Consider the following 24,976-nt stretch of genomic DNA (forward strand, 5'->3'; position numbering starts at 1 on the left):
CAAGGCCCTGCTCCTGCCTCATTTTGTACTTCAGTTCCTGCTTCCATAAAATCCCCAGGGAAACGTCTGCCTCTGGTATTTTATACCTTGCAGACCCTGCCTTTCACCACACACGCTGCCAGTCCCTCTGGGACCACGGGTCCTTGTAAAGTCTCCTCCAAAAGGTGGCATTTGTAGGAGTCCATCGCTCCAAGCAGAACCCACAGTCACAGACTAGTGAAGTGTCACAAGTGTCACTGTTTGGCACTGAAACTGCTCCTACTCCAGCAGAAGAGGCTCAGCACTTGTGGAAATGGCACCACCACGTGCTGTCAGAAGGTGGATGAGTCCCAAGGAGGCTGCAGGGGCTCTGACAGAGCCCGAGACACAGCAAACCACACCAGGCTGTGGCACTTGGGGGTCACCACCAACAGCAGCAAAGGGGACAAAGAAATGCATAGTTTGCCAATACATCACTGCCAACCCCAAAAACCAACGGACAAGAGCTTCTGTGGATTAAAGATCCTGCTGCCCAACATCATGGTTAAATCCTGGATGTTGACAGTGACCAGCTTTTGATGGTTTTTGAGCCATAATGACACCAAGGAACTGCCACAGCCAGCTCTGCCCTCTGCCAGGGGTATTTCTCCTGTAGTTGTGAGCAGGAGAGGCTGGGATCACTGTGGGATGGGACAGGGATCACTGCCCTGCAACACAGAAGAGCAAAGCCAGAAAGCTCAGACTACATAAAACACCAAAATCCAACTAAATTAAAGGTCTTCTGAATACTTCATTCTACTTCCTCCACTACTTTACACAAGATCCACTGAAGGCAATGCATGAAAAGAGAGACATCTCATCTGAAAACACATTTTTGTAATTTATTAGATCTGTACATAGTTAACTAGTACTGTTCTCATTAGCATATTTTTAACCTGCTCCTCCATCCTCCCTCCCCAGGTCAGCAGGCTGTTCCACTGGACACATGGAAGGCAGAGGTCCTCTGGAATCCTGAACAGCAGTGCTTCCACAGGACCTGGAACACTCGGCAGCTCACAGGCAAGTTTGATTAGTTTATTCAAAATTAAACATTTCATTCTGTTCAGCCACTGCACGTGGAGCCAAACATTGTGTCTGATCATTGTTAGTGCCAGGAAAAAAACTCATCCATGAAAACTGATCCAAAATTAGAGACTAACAGATACCAAAAGCTGCAGAGAAGCATCTTCTCAGATGTTGCCTCAGAACTGCAGGATTTGGGTTTTTGCTGAAGCTTTTTGCCATTTTAAGCTCAAAGCTGCCCTTATATCTGGTTTTATGGTTACTGGACAGAGTTATTGGTGTGGAAAAGCCCAAATGATTTTGCTTATTTGTAGCTGCGCTGATTTCATGGGGCAGCAGGAGGTTCTCTTACAAGATAAATCCTTCCTGTTCAGTCAAAGCACCATGGCAAGGCCCAAGTCAATATAAAAACAAAATCAAGCAAATCAGAGAAAGCTCCTTGGAAATGCACAGTTAGGAAAAAAAAAAAATCTGGACACTTCATTTGGGATTGTCGTTTTCTTGACAAATGCCTTTAAAAACCAGGACAAGATCCCAGAACAATCTGAAGACCCGAGGACCTTGGTCAACCGATTTCTGCCCTCCAATACTGGCTTCATCATTCCAGGTCAAATTTGCAGTTTTTACCACTACATGTGGGGTTTTTTCCCACCAAATCAAACATAAGTAACATTTGTAAAGTGCTTTGAGATAGTGCTAGAAAATACTAACAGTGAAAAAAGGGGCAGAACATCTGCTATCAGCACCCAGCTGATTCCTACCGGTTGTTTTTTATCCTCAGAGCAGCATCACTATGTTCTCCTTTGACTTCTTATTAACCAGGAGCAAGGTGCCAGTGCTGGAGGTGGCACACAGGGAAAAGGAGGTTCTGCAAGGCAGTGAAAGGATGTATTGGAAAACAAAGGACACATGAATATTTCTTCTGGAAAGATTCCTGAAGCAGAGCTCAGCAGAGAAGGATGGGAATTTACTTCCCAGGTACATCAGGAAAACAGTGCCACACACAGACTCACATGCACAAGGCTATGCAGGAGGCTCCAGACAGCACAAATATTTGCCAAACAAGGAGAGAGGTGGTGCTAATTTAAAAAAAAAAAAAAAAAATCAAGACACTTTTTTTGGAGGGGGAGGACATAACTGCTCATCAGAAGCTACTGCCTGAGGGCTGTCAACTACTTCATAGTAAAGTCCTGCCCCCTCTCCAGTTGACAGGAACTTCTCTCTAGTTAGCAGCTTCACAAAAGCAATTCTTGTATAAATCCATAAAGCTTTCCCAGATTTTTAAAAGGTTAATTTTTACCATTATAATTGCACTTTAAAAACAGGCATCAGTCCCTACTCACTCTCCCCAAACACCTCCTCCATTTACAAAAGTGGAAAAGAAAGGCTACAATTATTCACTGTCCTACAGCTACAGGATTTGAAAGGTTTGATTCAGGTGCCTGAAGGAAGGATGCAAACACCCAGTTTTCAGGGCAGGACAAGAGTGCATTTTGAAAACCCTGCAGGCTTCACAGCTTGGCTTGCATCGGCTTCAGGTGCTTGTGGAAAGATTCATGAACCTGCAAGAGGACAAGACAGTGGTCACAAGGTCTGGTCTTTGAAACAGTTTTAGCTCCTCACATCTTGCAGTGTGTTTCTTTCCTAAGGAAATTTGAATCAGAGGCGGTTTGGAGATTTAAGAACAGCTAGATAATTTCTATATTGGAGTGTCTACATGACACAAAACATGAGAATATAAAAAACATCCTGCCCACTGCCTTTCTTCTAAGAAAAGAAAGTAAGATACCTTATATCCATACAATTATTTGGCATTCTAATTAAAAGAAAACTGGTAGAGGTCTCCTAAGGGGACTGTAATGAAGCTCCTAAGCCCCACTGACTTCAGAATTACAAAACATTGAGCAAGTTGTGGTGGGATTTAACTCCAGCTGCAGTCTCTGGCAGCCCATTGCAGGAGATACAGTCTGTCCTAATTAAATAAAGGCACCTCCAAGACAGGATTCAGTTTGGCTGATGGAACAGGGACACTGACTCTTCCCAGCACTGTTTATTTTATTAGCTCAGCTGCAGCTCCAGTCTTAGGGCAGATGTGCAACAACTGACACCTAAATACTACACAGGAGCAATTTATTTTCATCTCCAGTCACTGCTACTGCCTGAACACTGGAAGATTTGCCAGAAAACAGGTAAAGCTTTCACAGTTACTGTCACTAAGCAGAATCAACAGCAAGTGATAATTGCTTTTAAATTCAGTGAGATGATTCAGTTGTTCCTCTATGGAGTGTATCATCTCCTCCCTCAACTGAGAACCCCAAAAGCATCCCACAGGGATGCACATGAGGTACACGTGGGAGAGTAACTACAGAAAGCAAACTCAAAGTAGGTTGCTAGTTTTGGTCCATTACTACCAGTGACTTTTCTCCCCCCTTCATCAATTACCTGCTGAGATCACTGGAGCATAATTAACAACCCTAAATGGAGTTATTTCTCTGGGCACGTGTGAGGAAGAGGAAAAGAGGATGAAATAAGGTTTCCTTACCTGTGTTTTGTTCAGTGGGGATTTCTTTGCCCACTCGAACATGTTCTCGTAGACGTTGCCGTCGTAGCGGCCAAGCACAGATCCCAGATGGACATCATGGAAGTCAAAGGAGTCCACCAGGGCCACTGCATTGGGGCGAATCACAGCCAGGAGCTCCTTCACGTGCTGGTTCACTTGGGTGATTTGGGCACTGGTCAAGATACCCGCCTTGGAGGGGGGAAAAAGGGATTGTAGAAGCCAAAAGAACCTTCCCTTTCCCGTGGTCTAACACAGCTCAGCCTTCCCACACAAAAATGCAGCAGTTCATAAAACACCAGGGTTTTTTTAGTTTACTAAGTAATTAAATTGGCAATTAGCCATAGTGTACAAGCAAATGGAGATGCCCAGCACAGCCTACCATACCACCCAGCTATGTAATCTTGGATGGGAGACTCACTCCTTAGAGGCCCTGTGTGCAAGTTTACTTGAAGAATGTGTATATTAAATTGCTCCTGGTTTCAGGGAATTTTTTAGGAAGCAGCAAAGAGGAAAAATGGGAAGACAAAACATACCATGTCTGCCTGAAGACCACTGCTGCACAACTACGTTCTCAAACTGACAGAATGAGGAGAAAAGCAATGCCTGACAATTTAAACCCATTCACTGAAGTAAGAGTTGAGATTTGAAGTGCAAGACCCCCTTTGAGAGATCCAGCTCTTGGAGCATGTCTAACGTGCACCTCCTTGTTTTTTAACACGCAACACCTGGTCACCAACTGGAAACCATTTCAGCTAAACCTGGCACATGCCTGGTTTCCATTTATCACCCAAATCTCCATTCTGGCAGATCACAAGGGAAACCTGACAAGAGCCTTCCACCAGACCCGCCCTGCTAATGGCCTTCTGGAAGTCAAGAATTTATACCTAAAATAGTCATACATTTGGCATTTAAAGCATCTTTGCAAACAGTGATTCTGGCTCTAAAGTGTTGGGGAAAGACACCCACCTGCAAGAAATCCCCTGTGTTCTTGCTGATGCCGAACAGGGCGTAGAGGAGGCACAGGTCGGTCAGCACAGCGCGGACAGCAGCGTTAGTGACCTCAGACAGCTTTGCTGCAAACAGCTTCACCACCACATAGTGGCAGTGTGCCTGCACAGACACAGGAAAGCCAGTCAGGATCACAAAGAGATGAGAAGCTCTTACAGCACATTTTCTGTAGCAGGCACATCACTCACCTCTGATGCCCGCACCAGGTCAACAGAAGTTCTGTTCCAGGCGTCCTCCTTGCTCTTTCTGTGGTTCAGCTCAGCTTGCAAATTCTTTGCTGCAGCTTCTACAAGTCTGTTTTATAAAAGGAAGTTTACACAATAGCACCACATTCACTAGATGACATACACTGAATTCATACGGATTTCAGTCATGGCACATGAGCTCTGAATTATTCTGATGTGCTGTGACTGAATATATTGCCTGGACTGAAAAGTTGTGCCTTTGAAACATCAGTTACCCCTGCTGCAGCTACAATACAGCTACAGGGGGGTAAAGCACATCTGACAGCACCCATGTGGTGCTTCAATACCTATTCACATGCAGGTATCTGCTCTACTCTCGCATTTCCTTCATAACAGGCTTGAATATCAGGATTGTTTCTCTCCAGAGAGATCTCTGAGCAGTCTCAGAGCAAATACAACATTGGTATTTGTACACGTGAATATACTTTACATGTAAATATTTCCCAATGGAAAGGGGAGCAGAGTAACCAGGCTATGAGCAGGCTGTGAGTAGCCTCTTGTAACCACAAAGCACTTAACACCGACCCCAACCCCCTGAAGTGTGTCACTTCCTGAAAGCAACACACAGATCAAAGCTCTGCCAACCACGCCTTGAATTTCCAGCATTAACAGGGCAGTGCATCACCACCACCTCCCAGGACACCCAGTTTGGCTTGGCTCAGGCTGGTAACTGTGAACTCACCGGGCAGCACGTGCCTTGTAAGCCTCCACCAAGCTGACAGGGTCGTTGATCCGCACGGTCACGGTCCTGGCAGCCACGTGCTGTGGCTGAATGCGCTGCCTGGAGAGGTCATTCAGGTAGGACACCATGCCAGTGACCTGCTGCCCAGAGCTAACCTGGGTGTAGCTTTTGACAAGGAATCTGAAAACACAGACAGCAGACGGCAACTCTTACAAACTGTTTGAGCAGAGAAAAGTCAGGCTCAGGCCAGAAAGAACACTATATGTAGGCATATAATTTTCTGTCAAAAACAGGGCAAGGGACAGAAACATGACACCGGTTTCACGGTAGTACAGAACACTCTTCTGCTACAAATACCACAACACTGAGGCAGGAGCACCCCTGTGCAGAGCTCCCACCACACCTGGCTGTCTGCAGCATCATGACCGTGTTTTCTCCCTCGTAGGTGCAGGACGGGGTGAAGGTGACGTAGATGTCAGGAATGCCACTGCAGCGGGAGTAGCCGTGCCCACCACAGGCCATCCGACATTCCTCAATGCCAGCATTGGCAGTCCAGGAAGTGAAGGCCTTCAGCCCCGCTGTCAGCGCGTGGAGCTGAGGGACAAAGCAAAGCCAGTTTAGATTTATTTCCCGCTCTTGGCTTGCACATGTACACGCAGCTCCCAGAAAAACACCAATCCTGCCTGTCCCACAGGGTCCTATTTTTATTGCAAGAACTCTTTCCTGAGCCAAACTATTTATAGGAAAACCTCTGTACATGGAAAGTCCACTTTTGAGTCTGCCACTCTTTCTGTGCCTACGCATTGTATGTACAAGTCTGTCTTCAACTGCCTGTTGTCACACCAGGTTCTCAGACAGAAACCCTAACAGAAAAAAAACATTTTACAACCCTGGCCCCTCAGTATGGTATTGATACCTTTGATCAACACACCTGTTCTACCCCAGTCACTTGGAAGAACAATTCAGAAGCTACAGCACAAGCATAAGACTAGTCTCAACTCCCAAGTGATATGCCATCATTCCTGGAAAGTCACTTTTTGATAAAATATATTCCCAGTAGCTTTCTCACTTTGCATTACTCCCTGTTTTTTATAAAGTGCTAAATGAATAGTGCAAATAAAGAAGTAAAGGTTACCAGCACATACTGGGATTGGGGGCTTTTGAAACTACAGAAGTACAAGACATCTCACAAGTGAAAATTGTAAAGAAACCTCACATGAATTCAACAAACACCCCTCTGGTTCCCAGAGGACACAGTACCTCTGGCAGCTCACTCAGGTCCCCTTCATTGATGTCCCCACTAATACGATGGTAGGTGTCTTTTATGTAGGCTCCCACAAAATGGAAAGCATATGCTGTTGCCAGGAGAGGAAAGAGTTTGTATTGTTGGGTCTGATAATCCAGGATCTGGGGTTCTGGTTCCCTAGAGCAAAACACAGATGAATCAGCATGCCAAGGGCCAGCAATCTGCTGCTGCAGAAACCCCATTCATAGCACAAGCTACACCCATATCAAGCTGGAGTATCTAAGAGTACCTAAGACCAGTAAGAGCCCCTGGCAGGGGAGGACATTTTGGCAATCAAGAATGAAAGATTTTTTGAAGTTTGAGTGTTTTGAAACAGTATCAAGTGCCAAAACAAACATCAACCACAGCCCCTCTTCCCTCCAGTAATTGAGAATTTTCCCCCAGCACTAAGGCTGCTCCTGGGTGTCCCTGCACTCACCCTGGCTTCAGCTCAGACTGGTGTCTCACGGCGCTGTAGCGGATGGCGATGGTACAGGCGCGGGACAGCGAGCGAGCAGAGTCACCCACGATGAGGGAGCGGATGAACACCATGGTCCCATAGGTCAGCTTGTCACTGACAGGCTTCACATAGGTACCATCTGGCTCAACCTACCAAAAAAACACCCAAAAAAAACAGCTTGTTGAAGTTTCCTCCCTTTAACATATTGACACGTCAAGCTCAAAACTCATCAAGCAGCACTTAAGCAACCCACGATCCTTTTGGTGCATTTATTCAGCCACCCAAGAGCATTCAGTGTGTCCATGTCTAACAGCAGGTGCTGAAATCCACTGCTTTACCTGAGCATATTTCATCAGCATGTTCTCCCGAGGAATTCGGAAGTTGTCCATTTTCAGGTAGCCGTTATCCATTTCATCATAGCCAAATTTCGGGCCAATGTCACCCACTGTAATACCTGCCACAGACAAAGCCACTTGCATTAAGAAACAGGAACTAAACACCACCTGAGAGGTTCAAGCTTTCTCCAGTAAGAAGATTGTTTAGTTTTCTAGCAAGTCCCAGCAGTGTTATGAGCAACAGCTTTGATGGAAAAGTGGTGTCCTGGTTTTGGCTGGGATAGAGTTAATTTTCTTTCCAGTAGCTGGTACAGTGCTGTGCCTTGGATTCAGGATGAGAAGTGTTGATTACACACTGATGGTTCAGTTGTTGCTGAGCAGTGCTTGCACCAAATCAAGGATTTTTCAGTTTCCACACTGTGATGCCAGTGAGGAGGCTGGGGGGCACAACAGGCTGAGAGGGGACACAGCCAGGCCAGCTGACCCCAGGTGGCCACAGGGATATTCCACTTCATATGGCATCATGCTGAACAATAAAACTGAGGGAATTGGGTGGTGTGGCAGCCCACTGCTCAGGGACTGTCTGGGCATCAGTCAATGGGCGGTGAGCAATCACATTTTGCATCACTTGTTTTGCATATTCTCTTATCATTATTATTATTAATTTCTCTTCCTTTTCTGTCCTATTAAATTGTCTTTATCTCAGCCCATAAGTTTTACCTTTTTCCAATTCTCTCCCCTATTCCACTGTGGGAGGGCAATGGCTGTGTGTTTAGCTGCCTGATGGGTTAAACCACAAGTGGACATCAAAACATGGGAAACTTCCTAACTTCCATACAGTCCTACTATCCACTCACTGCAGGAGCTGCCTCTGAAGTTCACCCAGCTCACTTGCACCTAAACAATGATGAAAGCTCTTCTTTCCCTTTCAGAAAGCGGGACATGCTGTGCTAAGAATGCATAGGAGACACTGGGAGACAGTGGGAGACAGTGGGATAGAATAAAATCCCAAACTGCACTTCACATTGAAGGCATGATAGGAAAGGTGATTTAGAGTAGTTCAGTCACAAGAAAGTCTCATTTAAGCCCTGTGATCTAATCACTGAAATCAGCTAGGGAAGTAAGCCATGGACATCAACAAGAGAGCAGCTGTGTATAGTCAGAGAGAAACAGCTCTAACTTATTCCATGACATGGATTTTAACCCTTAACATGGATTTTTACCTGGTAGAGGTTCATGGGTGCCCAGCTGCCTGATGGGAACAATGAAGGCGTGCAGCCCTTTGCACTGGCCCTGGGTATAGAGCTGGGCCAGAACGATGGCGTGGTTTGACGTCTTCCCAACTGCAACAGGAGTGGGAGTCAGAAGGAAAAACACAGTCAAACATACTTACACACACAGAGTCTTTCCTTAAAGCAGGATCTGAGATTACCTGAACCACATCATGCAGTAGAAAACCAGATTTACAACACTGGTTATCACCCCAACTGTACAGCTCTAGACAGTGTTGCTCAAGTCAGTGGAAGTTGCATAACACAGTTCTCTCGACTACACAACACCAAGTCCTTGGCAAACCTACCAGTGAAGCTGAAGGAAATATAAACTTTGATACAACCAAAAATTACATCACATTCATACAGTGTGACTGGTTGTGAACAACAGTCCAGAACACACAGAGGATGTTTTAGCAGGCTCTGGTAAGTTTGTTTCTTGGTGTTCAAGAGTAACTGCCTTTCAGCCAACTCTTTGGGTCAGCTTTCAACCATCACTCTGCAAATGCAACACACATGACATCACCTCCCCAAGTTATTCCATACATCTTCCAGCTTTAGACACACAGTGATGCACTTACGTCCACCTGGCCACCACTTAATGGAGGTGACAGTGGGGCTGTTGAGAATGAACTCCTGCGTGGCAGGGTCGTAAGTGGCTGTAGTCTCTAGACCCCGAAGGTGAGTCCCTGAAAACAAGCAAACACATTGTTTTGGCAGAAAGTCAGTCAGAAAACAGAGACAAGGATAGAACTGGACAATGGAAAGTGGAACTCCAGTAGTAATGTTTAAATTTTAACTTTGCTTTTAGGCTACATGAATTTCAACCGATTAAGGAAGAACAAGTGATAGCCAGACCACAATCTGAGACCTGAAGCCAATTCTCAGAAAATGTGTCAATTTTTTTCCCCCAGTGGTCTGAGACTAGTTTTCCAAGCACCTCCAATCTGACACCTTTTTGTTATCACACACCAGAAGCCCTTTCTCAGTTAAGGCATTCCACAAAACCACGTTCACCTCAATTTCACTAAAATGCAATCTGATTAAATTGCAAAATAAAATCATACCCTTCTCAGCCACAAGATGAAACAAGCAGTGCCCATCACCTCTTTATTCCCTCTCAGGCCTACGTTCTCCTCACTTAATGGAGCTGATCTCCCAAACGAGATCATCCATAGCTCCAAGACAGCAAGTAACGGCACGTGAATGCCAGGGGACTGATGCAGGCAGATGAAGAGACTGAAAAAAGATGGAGGTAATTCCAGGAACAGCCTTTGTCTTCTGCCCCCAACTCTTCACACACACCTGTCTTAGAGCAGTGGCACTGTCCCTGCACGCCTTAAAAAACCAAAAATCACCAGGCCTACTTGCTTAAACTAGGCAAGCTGTGAACACTCCTGAGAGTCTGGACTGAGAGAGCAGAACAAGAGCTCCAACATGAAAAAGGGGATCACCTTGATGCAACCACATTCCCAAAACATGGAGGTAATGGCAGACTTCCACAGGCAGCTCAACACAGACTTACTTTGCTGGTAAAGGATCTTCAAACCTCACTAGTTGCAAGAGATTCTCCTCAGACTTGCAGTTACTTTATGCTTCATACAGTCTCTACATTTCACTTCAGCACAAATGTGAATCCTGCTCATTCTTAGAAAATAATTCTCATCTGCAACTCTCAGATGTCAAAATCAAAGTTTCCCAAGGCACAGTATGCTCCCTTTGAAACTTGGATTAAAAGTGTTGCAATCACAATACTGCTGGAGTTAACAAAATCCATTTCAAAGCTTGAAAGCAAAGGAATAGCAACAAAAACCAAAGTCTAGTTCAGACAGAAAATTAAAAACACATCGAAACATTTCACAGTCCAATTAAAAAGAACACATGGGAGTTAACAAAGGGGGAATAAAACTCCACACAAAACATGAGTATTGGAACAAAGTCATCCGCATGTTCTCTGACCACAGGTCAGTCCAAGGTGACAAGCAACTCTTTAAAGTTTTTGGCATCTCTTTCAGTACCTTAAAAGTTCTGTCCTTTTGTCTTCACACTGGACATTAATCACAGCAAAGCAGAAATCAAACTGGAAAGAATGATGAACAGATGCCACCAAACCGACAGACAGTCAGAGAGGCACTAATGACACTGGTTTGAATGGCACGAGGAGCACTCATGGTGCTCACATATAGAGCTACAGACACCAAACCCTCCTGTAGGGGGAAAAAGGAGGAAGCAGCTCGTGGCAATAATGCCCTGTTAAACACTTCAGAGGCTGCCCACTTCTCCCTACAGCCACAGCTGCACGTGTGAAGTCTCTGGGGATACACACACACCATTCTCCCCAGGCAGGGGAACGCTCTGTACACAAAGCCATTCTTAGAAATAGCATTTAGTGAATGTACTGTACCATGGCCCATTTCAGTCTGGGCATAAGTGCCAATGATCTCCAGGTTCCAGGCAGGCATGAAGAAGCGATCCTGCTGCTCTGGGGTTGCCTGGGTGAGAAGGGTGGGGAGGAACATGCCCAGATGAAGGTCCAGAGGCTCAGGCCGTCCACGGTGAACAAAGCTGTGAAGAATTGTCATGGGATGGGAGCGTGAAGGGAATGTTATGGGAGGGAAGCAAGCATGAGGATTCGTGGTGCAGATTCAGGAAGAGACAAAAAGAAAAAAAAAATGATTCATGTGTAAATCCGAGTTCATCCAGTGTATTTTAGAAAGACAGAGCACTGTCCTTTTCTCAGGCCTGAATAATAAATTACACTCACTTCGAAATAAACCTGCTGCAATGCATTTCTTTCTTATCATACATAAAATGCATCTGCAACATTCACCTATTTTTGATACACCATGATTGATTAAAAAAAAGGGATTGTGAACCTTCACTCTGGTTCACAAATCAGAGCATCCCTAAGCTAAATGGGCTGAGGCAGAATGCCAGTTTGATGAAGATGTGACCTGGCTGGATGCAGGGAGCCTTTACCCAGACATAGGAAGTCCACTTTTTTTTCCTCTTCATTTTCTGAAGGCAGAATCTGGTAGAAATCCTTGTTTATCCAGCTGAACAAGCTAAGTTTTAACCAAATTTTGTTTTTTTAAAAAAGGTAAATCATAACTGTCTGCACTACTTACTTCATTTTTTTTTTAAATTAAAGATCAGACACTACTAGTGTACATGGCATTCCAAACCAACCCCTTCAACTTCTGCTATTTTTGAAAACTCTCTTAAAAGGACAGTGCTCTGCATGTGTAAGTCAATGTTGTGAACACGAACAACTCAGCAAGAAAGCCAACATTTTTCAATCTGCAAATCACCAGCACAAATTATCTCCAATTAAACATGTTTCATTAGAACGACTCTTCCTCCAAGTTCTGTCAAACACCACTGTGAAGCAGTTAAGTGGTCTGTTAAGTTCTTCAATATGAAGAATTAAATGCTTATTAAATCTTTAAATATTGACAGATTTGACTGTTAAAATAGTGGGGATAAATTGAGGATCAGTACCTGCATCTGGCCCATTTATGTATGAAATAATTTCTTTCACAGAAATATATATATATATATTTAAGTTATATGCATTATGGAAAGAGCACTGGTCTGAGTTTGGCTCAAACTCATTTGATTCTCATCAAAGTGGGAACAATGCACCCTTGTGTTCTCTAAACACACATTAATATGAACTAGCTCTATCCCTGGGACTTCCCAAGAACTGCAGTTCTGTTCTTTGATATTCTCAGGCACCTATAAATAAATTCAACCATCTAACAAACCCAGCAGAAATATTTTCAAAGCTTTTTGACTGCACAGTGACGAAGCCCAAGAGGGGCCTAATGGGTTACCAAGAATACTGGATTATAAGTGAGTTCAGTACTGTGAGAAGTACCCAGCTAACAGTCAATGAGGGAAAGGAAATCCTTATTTACCAGCAGTAGTTATAAACCAGACAGAAACAGCACAGTATTTTCACTGCTCCTTCTCATTTCCTGTTCAGTCTTATTAAGTGCTATTTGTGCTTTTTCTTTCTTTGATTTTTTTTGAGAGACTTCTTCACCATGGAACAGGTTGAAATCAACACAGGCTATCACACAGGTAGTCACTAAAATAAAACTGAGCAACTACCCATCCAGGCTGGGGTTCAACTCAATAATCAGTGGTCTATTTCCCCATCACCAGTTTCTAAACATCAGGATTAAATTAAGCAAAGTTCAGTGACAATTACTGCAGCAGCTTTATAGGTGGAGTAGTCAGATGCTCGACATTCACAAAAGTTTGCATTTTAATTATTCAGCAGAGAATATAATAGTTCTATTTAGTGTCAAATTACCATCAAACAGCATGAGAACTATCAGCAAACCAGACCATCACCAGGCAAGAAAGTGCAATCATGTAATGTAAAATTGCAAGGAAAAACCAATCACTTCAGTGTGGGTGTGACTGATTTAAAGCAGCTGTTGTAGGAAAACAAACAAGGACAGCAGGCATTGATTGTTGCCATCCAGTTATCCCTCAGTTTCCAGTGTCGAGCTGGGTTTGCCAACTCCATCTCTCCCAGGCAGGGCAGAGGACAGGATTTCTTTCATTGAATCTTCTACAAACGTTTCAGCAGCTGTAAATGAACAACCAGGCAACTGGCATTGCCATCCAGCTTCTGCAGTGTCCAGACTTGTACACCTCATGCTTTCCCAGTTCAGATGCCAGCACAAGCACTGGAGTCTTTGGTTTGTTAACCATTCTTGCTGGTATTTAACAGCCATAATTCCAGGTTCTGGGCTAAAAGATTGTTTTCTGATGCATAAAATGTTTTTTCCTTTGAAGCAGTGGAAGTTTTCAACAACAGCAGGAGTAAGATGGTTTTTTTCCTCATAACCAAGAACCTTTCCATGAAGTTGTACAGCTGCAGTGAAGAAGCATCTGGAAGAAAAGTGCCTGGGGCAAAGCATACCTGACTTTCAAACCAAACTGCAGTCTCACTGTGCTCCACTGCACCTAAAGGAATGCTCCTGACCTGTTTCTGCAGGCCAACCTTGCACCGAGAACTCTGAGAGACACGTGCCCCAAATGCAGGCAAAAATAAAACCCACAAAACTGTTGGCTGACACTTTCCAACCAGTTCAAGTGAAATTCAGACTCTGAGGGCTTAGAACAATCTCCTCACCGTAAACAACCACAGAGGCAGTGATCAGCTAAGAGGTGCATTCTGGAAAAGACCAAAAAGAACTCTGGGATTGTCAGGATGTAAAAACAGGTGGCTCTCTGGCTACAGGGCAAGAAACATCAACCATTAAGCAAGGTATTTTACCTTTCCCCTTTTAGAGTTACCCAGGGAACATCATAAACTTACACACTGGAGTTACAGAAGAGAGGTTACCCATTGATGCCTGAAGGGAACTAACCATGTCCCAACTCGGTTTGGGCGTAGGTGCCAATTATCTTGACTCCACGGGCCAGGGGCAGCCACTTCTCCTTCTGAGCAGCAGTCGTTTGGGTCTCTATGGTTTTTTGAAACATGCTGAAGTGGAGACCCATTGGTTCAGGCACATTGCCAATGCATGTTCTACAGGAGAGAAATAGAGGGATCTGGATCTCAGTCTTACTGTGATTGTGAACCTGAAAGGCTTTTCTCCAACTAGAGAAAAATAATCTCTTGGCCTATTTCAACCCTTTTTTTTTGTCACACAACCAAACTTAGGCATTAGAAGCAATGCTAATGGGGAAATAAATGTTTCTTCCAGACATTTGCATCTCCCCATGAATCCTGCTGTTGCTATGTAACTGTATAATAAAACATTATTCTACAAAGATCTAGGGGGAACTTAAAACTAAGGACATGAAAATTAAATCAACTACTTTCTCCCCCATCTCTCAATCCCACTGCTGCTGGTAGCCTACAACTAGGCCTTTATTAGCTACAAGCAGTATGTACTGAAAAGGAAAAGGCTTCTTAGGTGACCGAGTGCTTTTCAGAAGGGCTTTGTATTACCTGTAGCTGCTCCTATCAGTTGTGAGATCAGGAACTCACCTTTAATTAAAATTACCATTACAGTCTAGTGCTGGAGGGAATGGAAGGAAAAATCAGACATTTTAGGTGTCCTTTATCTAAGCAGAAGTTATTTCATGAGAGAAAATTCTAATTATGTAGTAGCCACGATGGCAGGCAAAGTGCATTCCCAAGTACAACAAGCTCTGTAACACAAGCATGCTAGAAAGTGTCACTGTGGAGTACATGACTCCACAACATCTTCCCTTCTGATTTTTCCAGGACCAAAACTATTGCAATCAAGTAATCTGATGCTGGTGATTAATGCATGAACTGTGCTTTAAGCTGGTGTGAGTGCAGCTAGAGTGTCTCAAGTTCTTGGAATAGAGGCAGATGGTTCTCTTACCAGAAGACACTTGCCTACAGCAGCACAAGTTCACAAAGCTGATGCTTTCAGGGAGACCAAGGGCCTAAAAATGCTGCAAGGACAGCAAGACAGAATACCTTCAGCATTCTTGTGGTTTCCTAAGTGGGTTATTCTCTTAGCCCAGGACCCATATAGCAACAGCAGCACCCTTTATTTCCTCACTGCCTGCAGCACAGTTATTGTGCATCTGCTCCTCGGGCCCAAAAGGACAAATCTACAGAGAGAAACCGAGTGCTGACTTCAAAATGCACAATTTCTGGGCAGCTTGGGAAGAGCTTGAATGGTTCTTTGGGTATTTTCAGAAGCTATTGAAGGAATTTGTGAAAAAGTTGCAGCACGTGCTTTGCTGTCAGAAAAATCACGTCAGACACTGCTTCTCTGAAGGTAATGCTTCAGAAAAAACAAGAATATTAAAGGCCACAGCTGCAACTTTCACTGCCTATGAGTAAGTTTAATCACAAGTGCCAGGTATCTTGTGCTTAACTAGCACCTTCTCTGACAGGAGTAAGACAACAGACATTTTGCAAGTGGATGCTTTAACACCCCTGTGTCAGAAGGTCATGGTGTTTCACTAACTAAACATGCAGCATTTTAACAGCTTCTCCCATTAACGAAGCTGAAAGCTAAATTACAGCAGAAACTGTTCATCTCTGCATACTCCACACTGAATATTTAGGATTTCCTTTTAACAACCTGAACCACAAGAAGACAGAAACCTGTTTTCCTCCAGAAGAGGAGGAACAGTTGTGAAGGGAGGAACAAAAGGCTTTCTTCTCTTCTTTTCCTTTCTGTGAACTCTTACTGCTTCCCATCAGAATTTCTACATTCCCACTGGGTTGTTCCCCAAAGGCTGCAGTGTGTGCCATCATCAAGACTGACTGTGGCACTGGCCATTTGTTCAATGACCAACAATCACCTTGGTGGCCTGAGGTCAGATTTGCTGGGACAACCAGTGTCATGAGGAGGCTGCAGCTCCAAATCCACTGATGGGAGATGGATGTGTAGTAACCCATGCTTTGGCAATATAGATCTTTCCAAATTTCACAGCAACCAGTGCCACCCACACAGCAGAAGGCACCTGTATGACAGGTAAGTCATTGTCTCTCAGTGCACAGAGCATGACAGAAGCAGAGTCTGCCTCTTCAGAGGCTCTAAAGCTACATAAACAACTGCAAAGCCACTCTCAGGCTGCAGAGCTGGGTCACAGAACAGGGTTAAAGCAAAGTCTGCATGCAAACTTTTCTGCTTTTTGCAGGAGTCCTTGAAGTAACTCTCTCAAGGAAGAGCACGAAGGGTCATCCCAGAGGAGGAGGAGCAGGAGCTATGTCTGCACTGTGCTTACTGGGCCTCAGAGCTGACAAATCCTATGGGAATAAACTCCTATTCCAGCTGTATCAAAAAAAGCAAGTCAGACTCATCCACTTCAAATTAATTTAGCAGTGGCCCCTAGTACAGTTTTTCTGGTTTGATTCCTCAAAGCTACACCAGGTTCTAATTTAGTGTCAAAAGGAGACGTAAGGACAAATTCCCACAGGGAAAGTGCACGTTCACACAATGCCCATGAACACAGGGATTGCTTGGTGACCAGCAGCTCTTGGATCTTCTCCTCTTCAGTGACCCAGTTTCTCCCAACTGTTTTTCACTTCTTCATTTAATCCCATTTTCCTCACTGAAGGTTAATTAAACTTGAAGGTGAATTAAAACTGGCCAGATTGCTCTCTTCCAAGAGCTCTGTAGCATCACACATCAGAACCACTTCCCACTTCTCATGCTCACTTACATTTTCCTGTAGTTAGGACTGTCAAAGAAATCTGAAATACTGGCACTTTTAGGCTGCTGGCCTTCAAAGCTGTATCACAGCAGCAACTGCAGTGTGGACATAAAAGAACTGACTACATGAAAAGCAATTAAAATGGATTCTAGATATATTTAATAGATCCTCTTACGGTTTGGAGTCCAACAAAGCTCTCTGGAAACAGAGGAGGAGCATTCATTCACTTGGGCATGTCACAGCAGCAACAACTGTTTATGTGTATCTTCAGGGCAGCTGAAGGAAGCAGCATTTCTCCTCACCTATTCATAAATCAAGCTATAAAGTCAGTGAGTCATGTGCCAAGCTCCTTAGTGCTGTTCAGGGAATATAGGAAAGCTACAGGAAAACTACTGGCTCAAAATTCTCCAAAAATTGCATATGTAAATCTGTCCCTGCTGTTTGGGGATGATTGAAAGAACTTCTTAGGCTTCCATATGTAAAAATCTGATGGTCAATCACAATAAATACAACTTGACATCTGAATCAAGGGCTTCAATCTCTTTCATAAACTTCATTCAAGGCATGTTGCAACACCACATCCACTCAATTTTCCAGTTTGGAAAAATGCATGAATACAAACACAGTTCCTCCAGGTCAGCTTTTGCACTCATGAAGTTTCTTCTAGTTAGCACCAATTAGCATGTTTGGATACGGGATAGAAATAAACTTCATTTTGCCAGCTGGGTGGAGTTCACTGAGTTTAACAAATATTTGACACTCAGCAGGTGAGAGAGTGGAGACAGATGTTAAAATGCAAATGAAATCAAAGGATGAAAAAATAATCCTTTCATTTCTTCCATTTATTAAGCAGCAGTAAGCCCACATCCTCCCTTGCCAACACCAGACATTACAGTAAAGAAGTCAAATCAGGAATAGTAAGTGTATAGTTCTCAGAGCAAGCACACTGCACTTGTAGGCAAGAAGTTCATGTACTGCTCTTCATTCTGTTACATGTCATTGTATGTTATTCTACATGTTTATGCAGAATAAATATGGTCAAAAAACGGTAAAAGCAGTCAGTCTAAAGTAATTGCATTTATAGTTTAAAATCCTGAATGCCTGCAATTAGAATTGACTCTGAAAAAAGTCTTCCTCATTGTTTCAGTTGATTTTGGATCATGAATTCTGACTCATTACACCTGACTATTCCTATCACATAAAATATAGAGGTATTATTTGGTGTCTATATGAAATGTTACACTTTCATCCATTTAAAGTTAAGAACTGCTGACTCCCACACAAGTTTATGGAAATACAAAACTAGAATCTCTCACTTGGCTACTTCTGAAAAGTCTGTTTTCATATGATATTGTCAGTAATGCTACCAAAGACAGTATTTACATTGCAAACTCCACTGAAATTTGCCAGCTGGTAGATTGGATAGACTTCTCTGAATTTTCTCCATACAAATAAATGAAGAAACTTCCCTCTCACTTCCAATAATCCTTGTGGAGGAAAAAAAATTAATCATTAACTTTTACTATGCAGCACTGGAATAATCCAATACTGTCACTGAACTTGTTCTTTTTAAAGTTGGCATTGGTGGACAATGAGAGCAAAAACATTTACTTTACTTCCACGAGAACTTTCATGACACAGGTCAGTGCGGACCAATTTCTTGGAAATTAAAACCACAGTGATTTCAACTACCTGCTCCCAATATTCATGCCCTAAGGCCCATGCCAGATTTGCTACAAAACCAGTCAGAGGGGGCTTGTGATTCATTAAATACTGTGCCAGAGGATATATCCATGGTGTTACCATAGATTTCTAGGTCTGTGTAGTCTGTTAACAGCCTCTGTTTGATTAAATCAGAATGAGTTTAACAGAACTAAGGGGAAAAATACATCAAAATCAGGAACTAAGTTCTGATTCCTCCTGGAAGGGATGAAAACTCAGATGTAAAGACGGTCTTATTTTTATTAACTTAACCCAAGGGTCATATCAGATAAACCAAAGGTCTGATAGAACAAAAAGCCTCTGGGTCAAAGGGAACCACTGTAGCACCAGGAGCGTGGAGGAGGGAGATAGGACAGGCAGTGATAAACAAGAACTTCTAAGCCATCCTGGAACATTTTCAAGTATGCCTGCAATGTTACTTTATTAGGTCTAAGTGCAAAGTGAAGTAATCGGATTTAAGATATTTCATTAGAAGCTGCAAACTCATCAGATCTATTCAGGCTGAAAATATTTTAGTGTATTTTTTTACTTCTTTTGTGGAAAAAAAAAATCAAGCTACAAGTCCCATTTTTTACTTTCTGCACCACATATAAGAAATAGGGTGTAATTGTTAATGGTGCATCTCTAGTCAATAATCTAAGAAAACATAACATTCATGAAATCGAGGTTTCATCTGAAATTCACTAAAGCCAAGACTTCAGTGGACTTTTGCACAGGTTTTGAGCTTCCCCTGGACAGCAAACATAGGGAAAAAGCACAACTCTGATGTCCTTGGTGATGATCACAGTACATACAAAAAGCAAATGCTGGATGTAGGTACCTTTTAAACCAGAAGATCTCTTCAGGATCTGCAATTCCATATTCCCTTAACTTCATCACCATCAAGGAGCTCTTCCTGATGGCTTGCTCATAGCGTTGGCTACGGGACAGGAAGTTCAAATCCTCATGCTGGAAGTCAGGGTCATTAAGAACTAAGGCCTCTGGGGACAGAACAGAAGAGGAAAACAAGCTCAGTTTCCACAAACCTCAACAAACAGTGGGTGAGAAATGACCCAGCTTTTTACCTGCTGTACCTCAAGGCACAGGTACCAGAAAAATAAAAATAAAACTGGAAGTTAATGAAATCAGAAAAAAGTCAAAGCCCTTTTAGAGAGCACTCTCATTTTACACATAAACCCCATGCTTAGTTCAGAGCACTCTGGACTTGGCAGGAGGGCAACTCACTGACGTAAGACCTGCAGGTCCCCCAGCAACAGCCTCAGAAGCTCAGGCTGCTGTACCTCAGCCTCCTGAACTCTGATCCCCTCATAACTCCCTCCCTGCAGAAGGGCACAGCGACTATTCCCACTGTGCCAACCGGAAAACAAGGCACCCTGAGGCCACAGACCTCCTGTGGCCCCCTCTTTGGCACAGAAGTTACACAACAGCAGCCCCTGACAGTCCCACCCCAGGGAAGAGAATGGAAGCAGCTCATTAATCTCTCATACCACAGTGGTGGCAGGTGACAAACAGGTGACATTTGTACTGTTGGGCAAGTGCGTGGCAGGAAGGAAACAGGAGAGGAGAGGGCCCGAGTGAAATGGCCGTGAGAGGCTGCCTCTTACTCTCCAGAGGAAGGGGAAACAGAAGTAAAAGGACATTGCTCTATCAGGGTCAGCCCAGAGCCTTCCTGGAAAGGGGACGAGAGGGAGACCAGGGACGTAACGCAGCTCCTGTTCCAGTCTAAACCATCAGAGAGCTCCTCTCCTGTCTAGCCCTAAACTTCCTTTAGGCTGTGACCATCTGTCTGCAAATCCTCTCTTTACAGCTCTCCCCTCTCCTTGGAGTCCCCCCTCTCCCCAAAAGCTCCTCCACACATCCTTCCCCCCCCCCAAGTGTCCCCCCCCCCCCAACCTCGTTCCCTCCTCACCTTCCCGAGGGTCCCCACCCCGTTTCCCCGTCCCCATATCCCGGTCTCCCTCGCCCTGGGGGTCCCCTCTTGGGTGTCCCTCACTCCACACCATCTCCCCTCCCCACCGCCGCGTCTCCTTCTCCTAAAACCTCCTTCCCCAAGCCCTCACCAGGGCTGTCTCTGCCCCTCCTCACCCTCCCCAGCCCGGTCCCCGCCGGGCCCTCCCTCACCGATCTCCTTGCGGCGGCGGGTGCGCTCGGGGCCGCCGTCCAGGATGTGCGTGAGCAGCAGGGGCTGGAAGGTGGCGGCGGCGCGTTCCCTCCGCAGGTCCGCGTTCATCGTCATCGCGGCGGCGGCGGCGGTTCCGCTCCGTCCCGATCCCAGTCCCGATCCCAGTCCCGATCCCAGTCCCGATCCCAGTCCCGATCCCAAACCCGGCCCCGATTCCGGCCCCGCTCCGCCGGCGACGCCCCCGCGTGACGTCACTCCCGCGACGACACGTGGGTCCCGACCACGTGGGCGCCGTTCCCACGGGATGCGGGGCTGGAGCGGTGAGCGGCGCGTTAGACCGAGCTTGGAGCGGCGCCTTAGCGCTAAAACGGGCCGCAGCCGGGGCTGGGATGCGGTGCGGTGTGCGTGGGGGACGCGCACATCGCCTCCCGCATCGGCACTGGGTAGTTAATTAAATAAACGGCTCGTTAAATGCCTTTGGCGGGGCGCGTTCGGCCACGCGTTAAACGCGGGGCTGGGCAGTGCTCTGGATGTGCATATAAAGTGCTGCGGTGGAGGTGGCGCGGGCATTAAATAGCGCATTGGGCGGGCACAGGGGGTGTGGCGGTCGGGGTGCGGCTTCTGCAACATAAACGGTTCTGTACCCGAAAAATGCACACCGAGCACCTTGCACACCTGGCTAATCCCACCCGCCCGCGCAGCGCCATTCGGGAGCAAAACCCACGCCGTGCAGAACAGCCTTTGCCCTTCAGGAGGTGCAGAATTGGCCCTGCTTGTCCAGTTTTAGGTGAGGCGGGGGTGGAGGGAGCTGCGGAGTGCAGGGAGGTGGGTCTGCACCTCCGTGGCCAGGTTGAGACCGTGCCTGGGGGATTTTGCCGCCCGCCGTGTGTGTGCCCAGCCTTACACGGGGCAGCCAGACAGCGTGAGGCATGTGCAGAGACGGGCTGAGCCAGGATTGCCCTGGTTTCAGCAGCCTCCCACGGACTCCTCCGTGGGGCATTTTGCAAGCCCCGTGAGCAGTGCTTTAGAATGAATCCTTTTCACTCATCGCTGTCTCCTAAACCCTACTAGACTGCTGATGAAACCAGGCTGACTTGTGTCCAAGTAATTGTTCTCCAGCTGCAGGATCAGACACTGCCAGAATTTCTTATCCTGCAGTAAGAGAACAAGTTCAGGATAATTCCTTAAATCTTGCTGCATAGTAACCCATCACCCCAGCAGCTGAGGCTACTCCTGCATCTCAGACCCTCACACTCTCTGAATTTCTCAATCACCATTTTTCCCACTTCTTAACCTTTCTTCACCTATCCATATTCTGGGCCAGTCCTGGAGGATCTGGTGGGCTGCCTGTTGTTTGTGCTGGGTTGTGTGGGAGTAGACAGTGCCCGTTTATGCCAGAATACCCCGGGCTTGACACCGAGCTGCAAACAGGACTCATCAGGGAAGCTGTGAAGCTCCTGCAGCCCCCTGGATGGTGGTACCTGGGCAAAGAAGGGGTTTTCGGGCAGTGTCACTTATAACTTGGAACAACATGGACTCAGATGTTTTGCTTTCCTGCAGGCCCAGCAGTTGTGCGAGATGCTGCCGAGTGCTGGTGTCTATTACTTCCCATGGGAGATCAACAACTCAGTCCCTGAGGGGGAGGCCCTGAGGACGTTTGGCAGGTGAGAAGGGTACCCTGCTCTCCTTGTGGGCCAGGGGATTCCATAGACGTGCCTTTCCTTCACTGGTTCACTCCCCTCACTTGGTTTGTAATTGTATTTCTGCACCACTGAGCTTCCCAAATCCATCATTCCCAGGTTATGCTGCTATGACCTGGCCCGATCCGAAGCCGTTCTCACCGCTCAGCACAGCTCAGCTCAGTACCAGGTCTGTGTCGACACCAAGTTTGTGGAGCCATTCCAAGCCCAGCTGGGATCTTTCTACATCGTCCTGGGAGAGGCTGAATACAGGGAAGGTAAATGCTCCAGGAACCAGTGCCTTTTGCTGCTCCTGGGTCACTGAGGGCAGTGTGGGCCAAGGCAGCTCGTGTCGTGCAGCTGCCTCCGGCTGATCCAAGGAGCAGCCTGTCTGTCCCTGTTGACCATGAGAAGAGCCACCCTTATCTTGGTGAAAATCTGATGCTCTGGCACAGATTTTGTTAGAGACAAGAAGCACCACTGCTGGGCTTGTGAGACCTGTGCTAAAGCCTTCTGGCATCACCGGCAGCCACCACACCAACCGTCTTCGTTCCGAACGTGGCTGATTGCAGCAATACCTCATTGCAAGCTCGCTGGGTTGGTCTTTGCCATCCTTGAAAGGCTCTAATTATCATCCCTGCCCTCAGACATGTGAGGAATTCAGGCAGGCTCTGTCATGCAGTGCACCCTGTTGTCCTTTCCTGGGGTGCCCTGTGCTCCAGCTGCTTTGCTTGGGGAGTTGATCTGAGCTGGGCTGAGACGGTGAAGCAAATCCTTTGTTGTCTTGGCCACACCTGGTAACAAGCATTCACGTTTGTGCCACTGAAATCCTCAGAATGTGGAAAGCCATGCTGCACGTGGCCTCTAGAGAGCGACCTGCTACACCACTGCCACGAAATTCCTCTAGAAAGATGGTATTTTGGTCATCACAGGCTGGGAGTGAGTTGGGCCCCTTTTGCAGGGATGGAAGGGGAGCAGGCTGAGATGGTGGCTGTGTCACCAAGGTTTGGTCCCTCTGTGCAGCTCCATGTTACCATTTGAATGCTACCAATGAACTGCTGGTTACAGTCAGCTTTGAGCCTCTTCTAAGCCCAGCTTTGTTCTGTCCTGTTGTCTGCACAGGAGCATTCAGAAATGAGATTAGACCTGTCCCTGCTGCTTTTTAGACAGGAAAAACCAAACTCCATGCAGCCATGAAGTAGACAGATGCTGTATGGGAGGCACTGGCACCGTTCCCCAGTGCAAGGAGACCGCAGTGTCAGTCACCTGCATTTTGTAGCCATCAGGGCAGAGGGGAAACATGTCACTGAATTAACCTGCTCCCAGGCCTGCTGCTCCCTTCAGTGGCCAGTGGCCAATCCAGTCTCCTGGCACTTAGGCTGTGGTTACTTGTCTAGCTGGAGCCATATGCTGCCTCAGGGAACTCTCTGTCTCCAGGCTGCTTTGTCTGTTTTTCTTTCTACAGAAACTTCCAGTCCCGTGGTAAAAGCACGAATATTGACCTGCGTGGAAGGGATGAACGTGCCCTTGCTGGAACAAGCCATACAGGAGCAGAGGAAGTACTTCAAGGAGAGGCAGGAGCAGAGGGAAAGCAGCACATCCTGACAGCTCCGAGACCTGCCATACGCTGGTCCTTGCACTGCCATTTGCAACAAATATATTAAAAGTAAATTAGGATGTGGGTTTGCTACATGGGTTTTGCTGTGGCAAAGAGCAAAGTCACTGAGCAGGGAAGCACTTAAGACTGTGAGTCAGTCTGTGACTGGGTTATCCATTCATGCCATGTGTCATCACTGAAAATAGCTCAGGGGAGGTTTGTTGTTTGTTTTTTGAAAAGGTGAATAAGGAAAGGGGACACTTGGGTTATACTGGTCCTTTTGTAAAACAGGGCCTGGAGAAGTCGGGAAAAGGAGAAGTCTCCGAATCTGGAGTTAAGCAGCTCATTGTTGGCAGATTGGAGGAAAGAGGAAAGAGTGTCCTGACTCAGTTGCCACACAGGAACATTCCTGGCAAAACACTCACTTACTTGGATTGACCAACAAAGAAACAAGAAGAACAAAGAGTCCCTATTTTCAGTAGCAGCTGCCTCTTCAGGCTTTCAGTAGTTGGTGTTCAAGGGGAGGATTGATTTTACCTCTAAGATAAATATTTGCAGTGCCTTCCCAACCATCACTTGACTTTCTTCCTTGACACAATTAAGTTTAAGAGATCTTAAATCCCTTTTGAGAGATTTTTTTTTTTATTGATATTTTCCTAAATAAAGATGAAAAGAGAAGGCAGCCTGTCTTTTATTGATTAAAATTCTCTTTCTTGCCAAGTTAAATGCATTAGACCCTGCACAAACCCTGTGGATGATGTAAGAAAATTCAGTGGTACACATTTTTCCTCCTTCTC

At 45.7% G+C, this 24,976-nt stretch overlaps 2 protein-coding genes across 9 annotated transcripts; one reads left to right on the forward strand and one right to left on the reverse strand.

The window, feature by feature from the left end:
• Window positions 1-838: 838 nt before the first annotated feature.
• On the reverse strand, window positions 839-21,147 carry ACOX1 (acyl-CoA oxidase 1). 6 transcript variants are annotated; one of them, XM_027654283.1, is made up of 15 exons: window positions 21,080-21,147; window positions 20,903-21,049; window positions 19,602-19,761; window positions 11,292-11,452; window positions 9,469-9,576; window positions 8,840-8,959; window positions 7,620-7,735; window positions 7,261-7,430; window positions 6,797-6,959; window positions 5,940-6,130; window positions 5,537-5,716; window positions 4,798-4,903; window positions 4,568-4,711; window positions 3,584-3,790; window positions 839-2,603 (listed from the first exon to the last, which is right to left on the reverse strand). In XM_027654283.1, exons 2-15 carry the CDS (start codon window positions 21,015-21,017, stop codon window positions 2,553-2,555), a joined length of 1,992 nt encoding a protein of 663 aa, XP_027510084.1. In that variant the 5' UTR covers window positions 21,018-21,049; window positions 21,080-21,147; the 3' UTR covers window positions 839-2,552. The 6 variants fall into 6 exon arrangements, with proteins under 6 accessions (XP_027510084.1, XP_027510085.1, XP_027510083.1 ...); XM_027654284.1 differs by having other exon boundaries at window positions 20,903-21,024; window positions 21,075-21,125; XM_027654282.1 differs by lacking the exon at window positions 21,080-21,147 and having other exon boundaries at window positions 20,903-21,079.
• Window positions 21,148-21,163: 16 nt separating this feature from the next.
• TEN1 (TEN1, CST complex subunit) lies at window positions 21,164-24,672 on the forward strand. 3 transcript variants are annotated; one of them, XR_003529515.1, is made up of 5 exons: window positions 21,164-21,346; window positions 22,464-22,567; window positions 22,703-22,860; window positions 24,048-24,248; window positions 24,471-24,585. XR_003529515.1 is itself a non-coding variant. In XM_027654295.1 (5 exons), exons 1-5 carry the CDS (start codon window positions 21,293-21,295, stop codon window positions 24,562-24,564), a joined length of 519 nt encoding a protein of 172 aa, XP_027510096.1. In that variant the 5' UTR covers window positions 21,164-21,292; the 3' UTR covers window positions 24,565-24,672. The 3 variants fall into 3 exon arrangements, 2 of the variants coding, with proteins under 2 accessions (XP_027510096.1, XP_027510097.1); XM_027654295.1 differs by having other exon boundaries at window positions 24,048-24,156; window positions 24,471-24,672; XM_027654296.1 differs by having other exon boundaries at window positions 24,048-24,586.
• Window positions 24,673-24,976: the final 304 nt, after the last annotated feature.

Source organism: Corapipo altera, unplaced genomic scaffold, assembly GCF_003945725.1.
Source record: "Corapipo altera isolate COAL_440 unplaced genomic scaffold, ASM394572v1 343, whole genome shotgun sequence".
NCBI classification, from domain to species: domain Eukaryota; kingdom Metazoa; phylum Chordata; class Aves; order Passeriformes; family Pipridae; genus Corapipo; species Corapipo altera.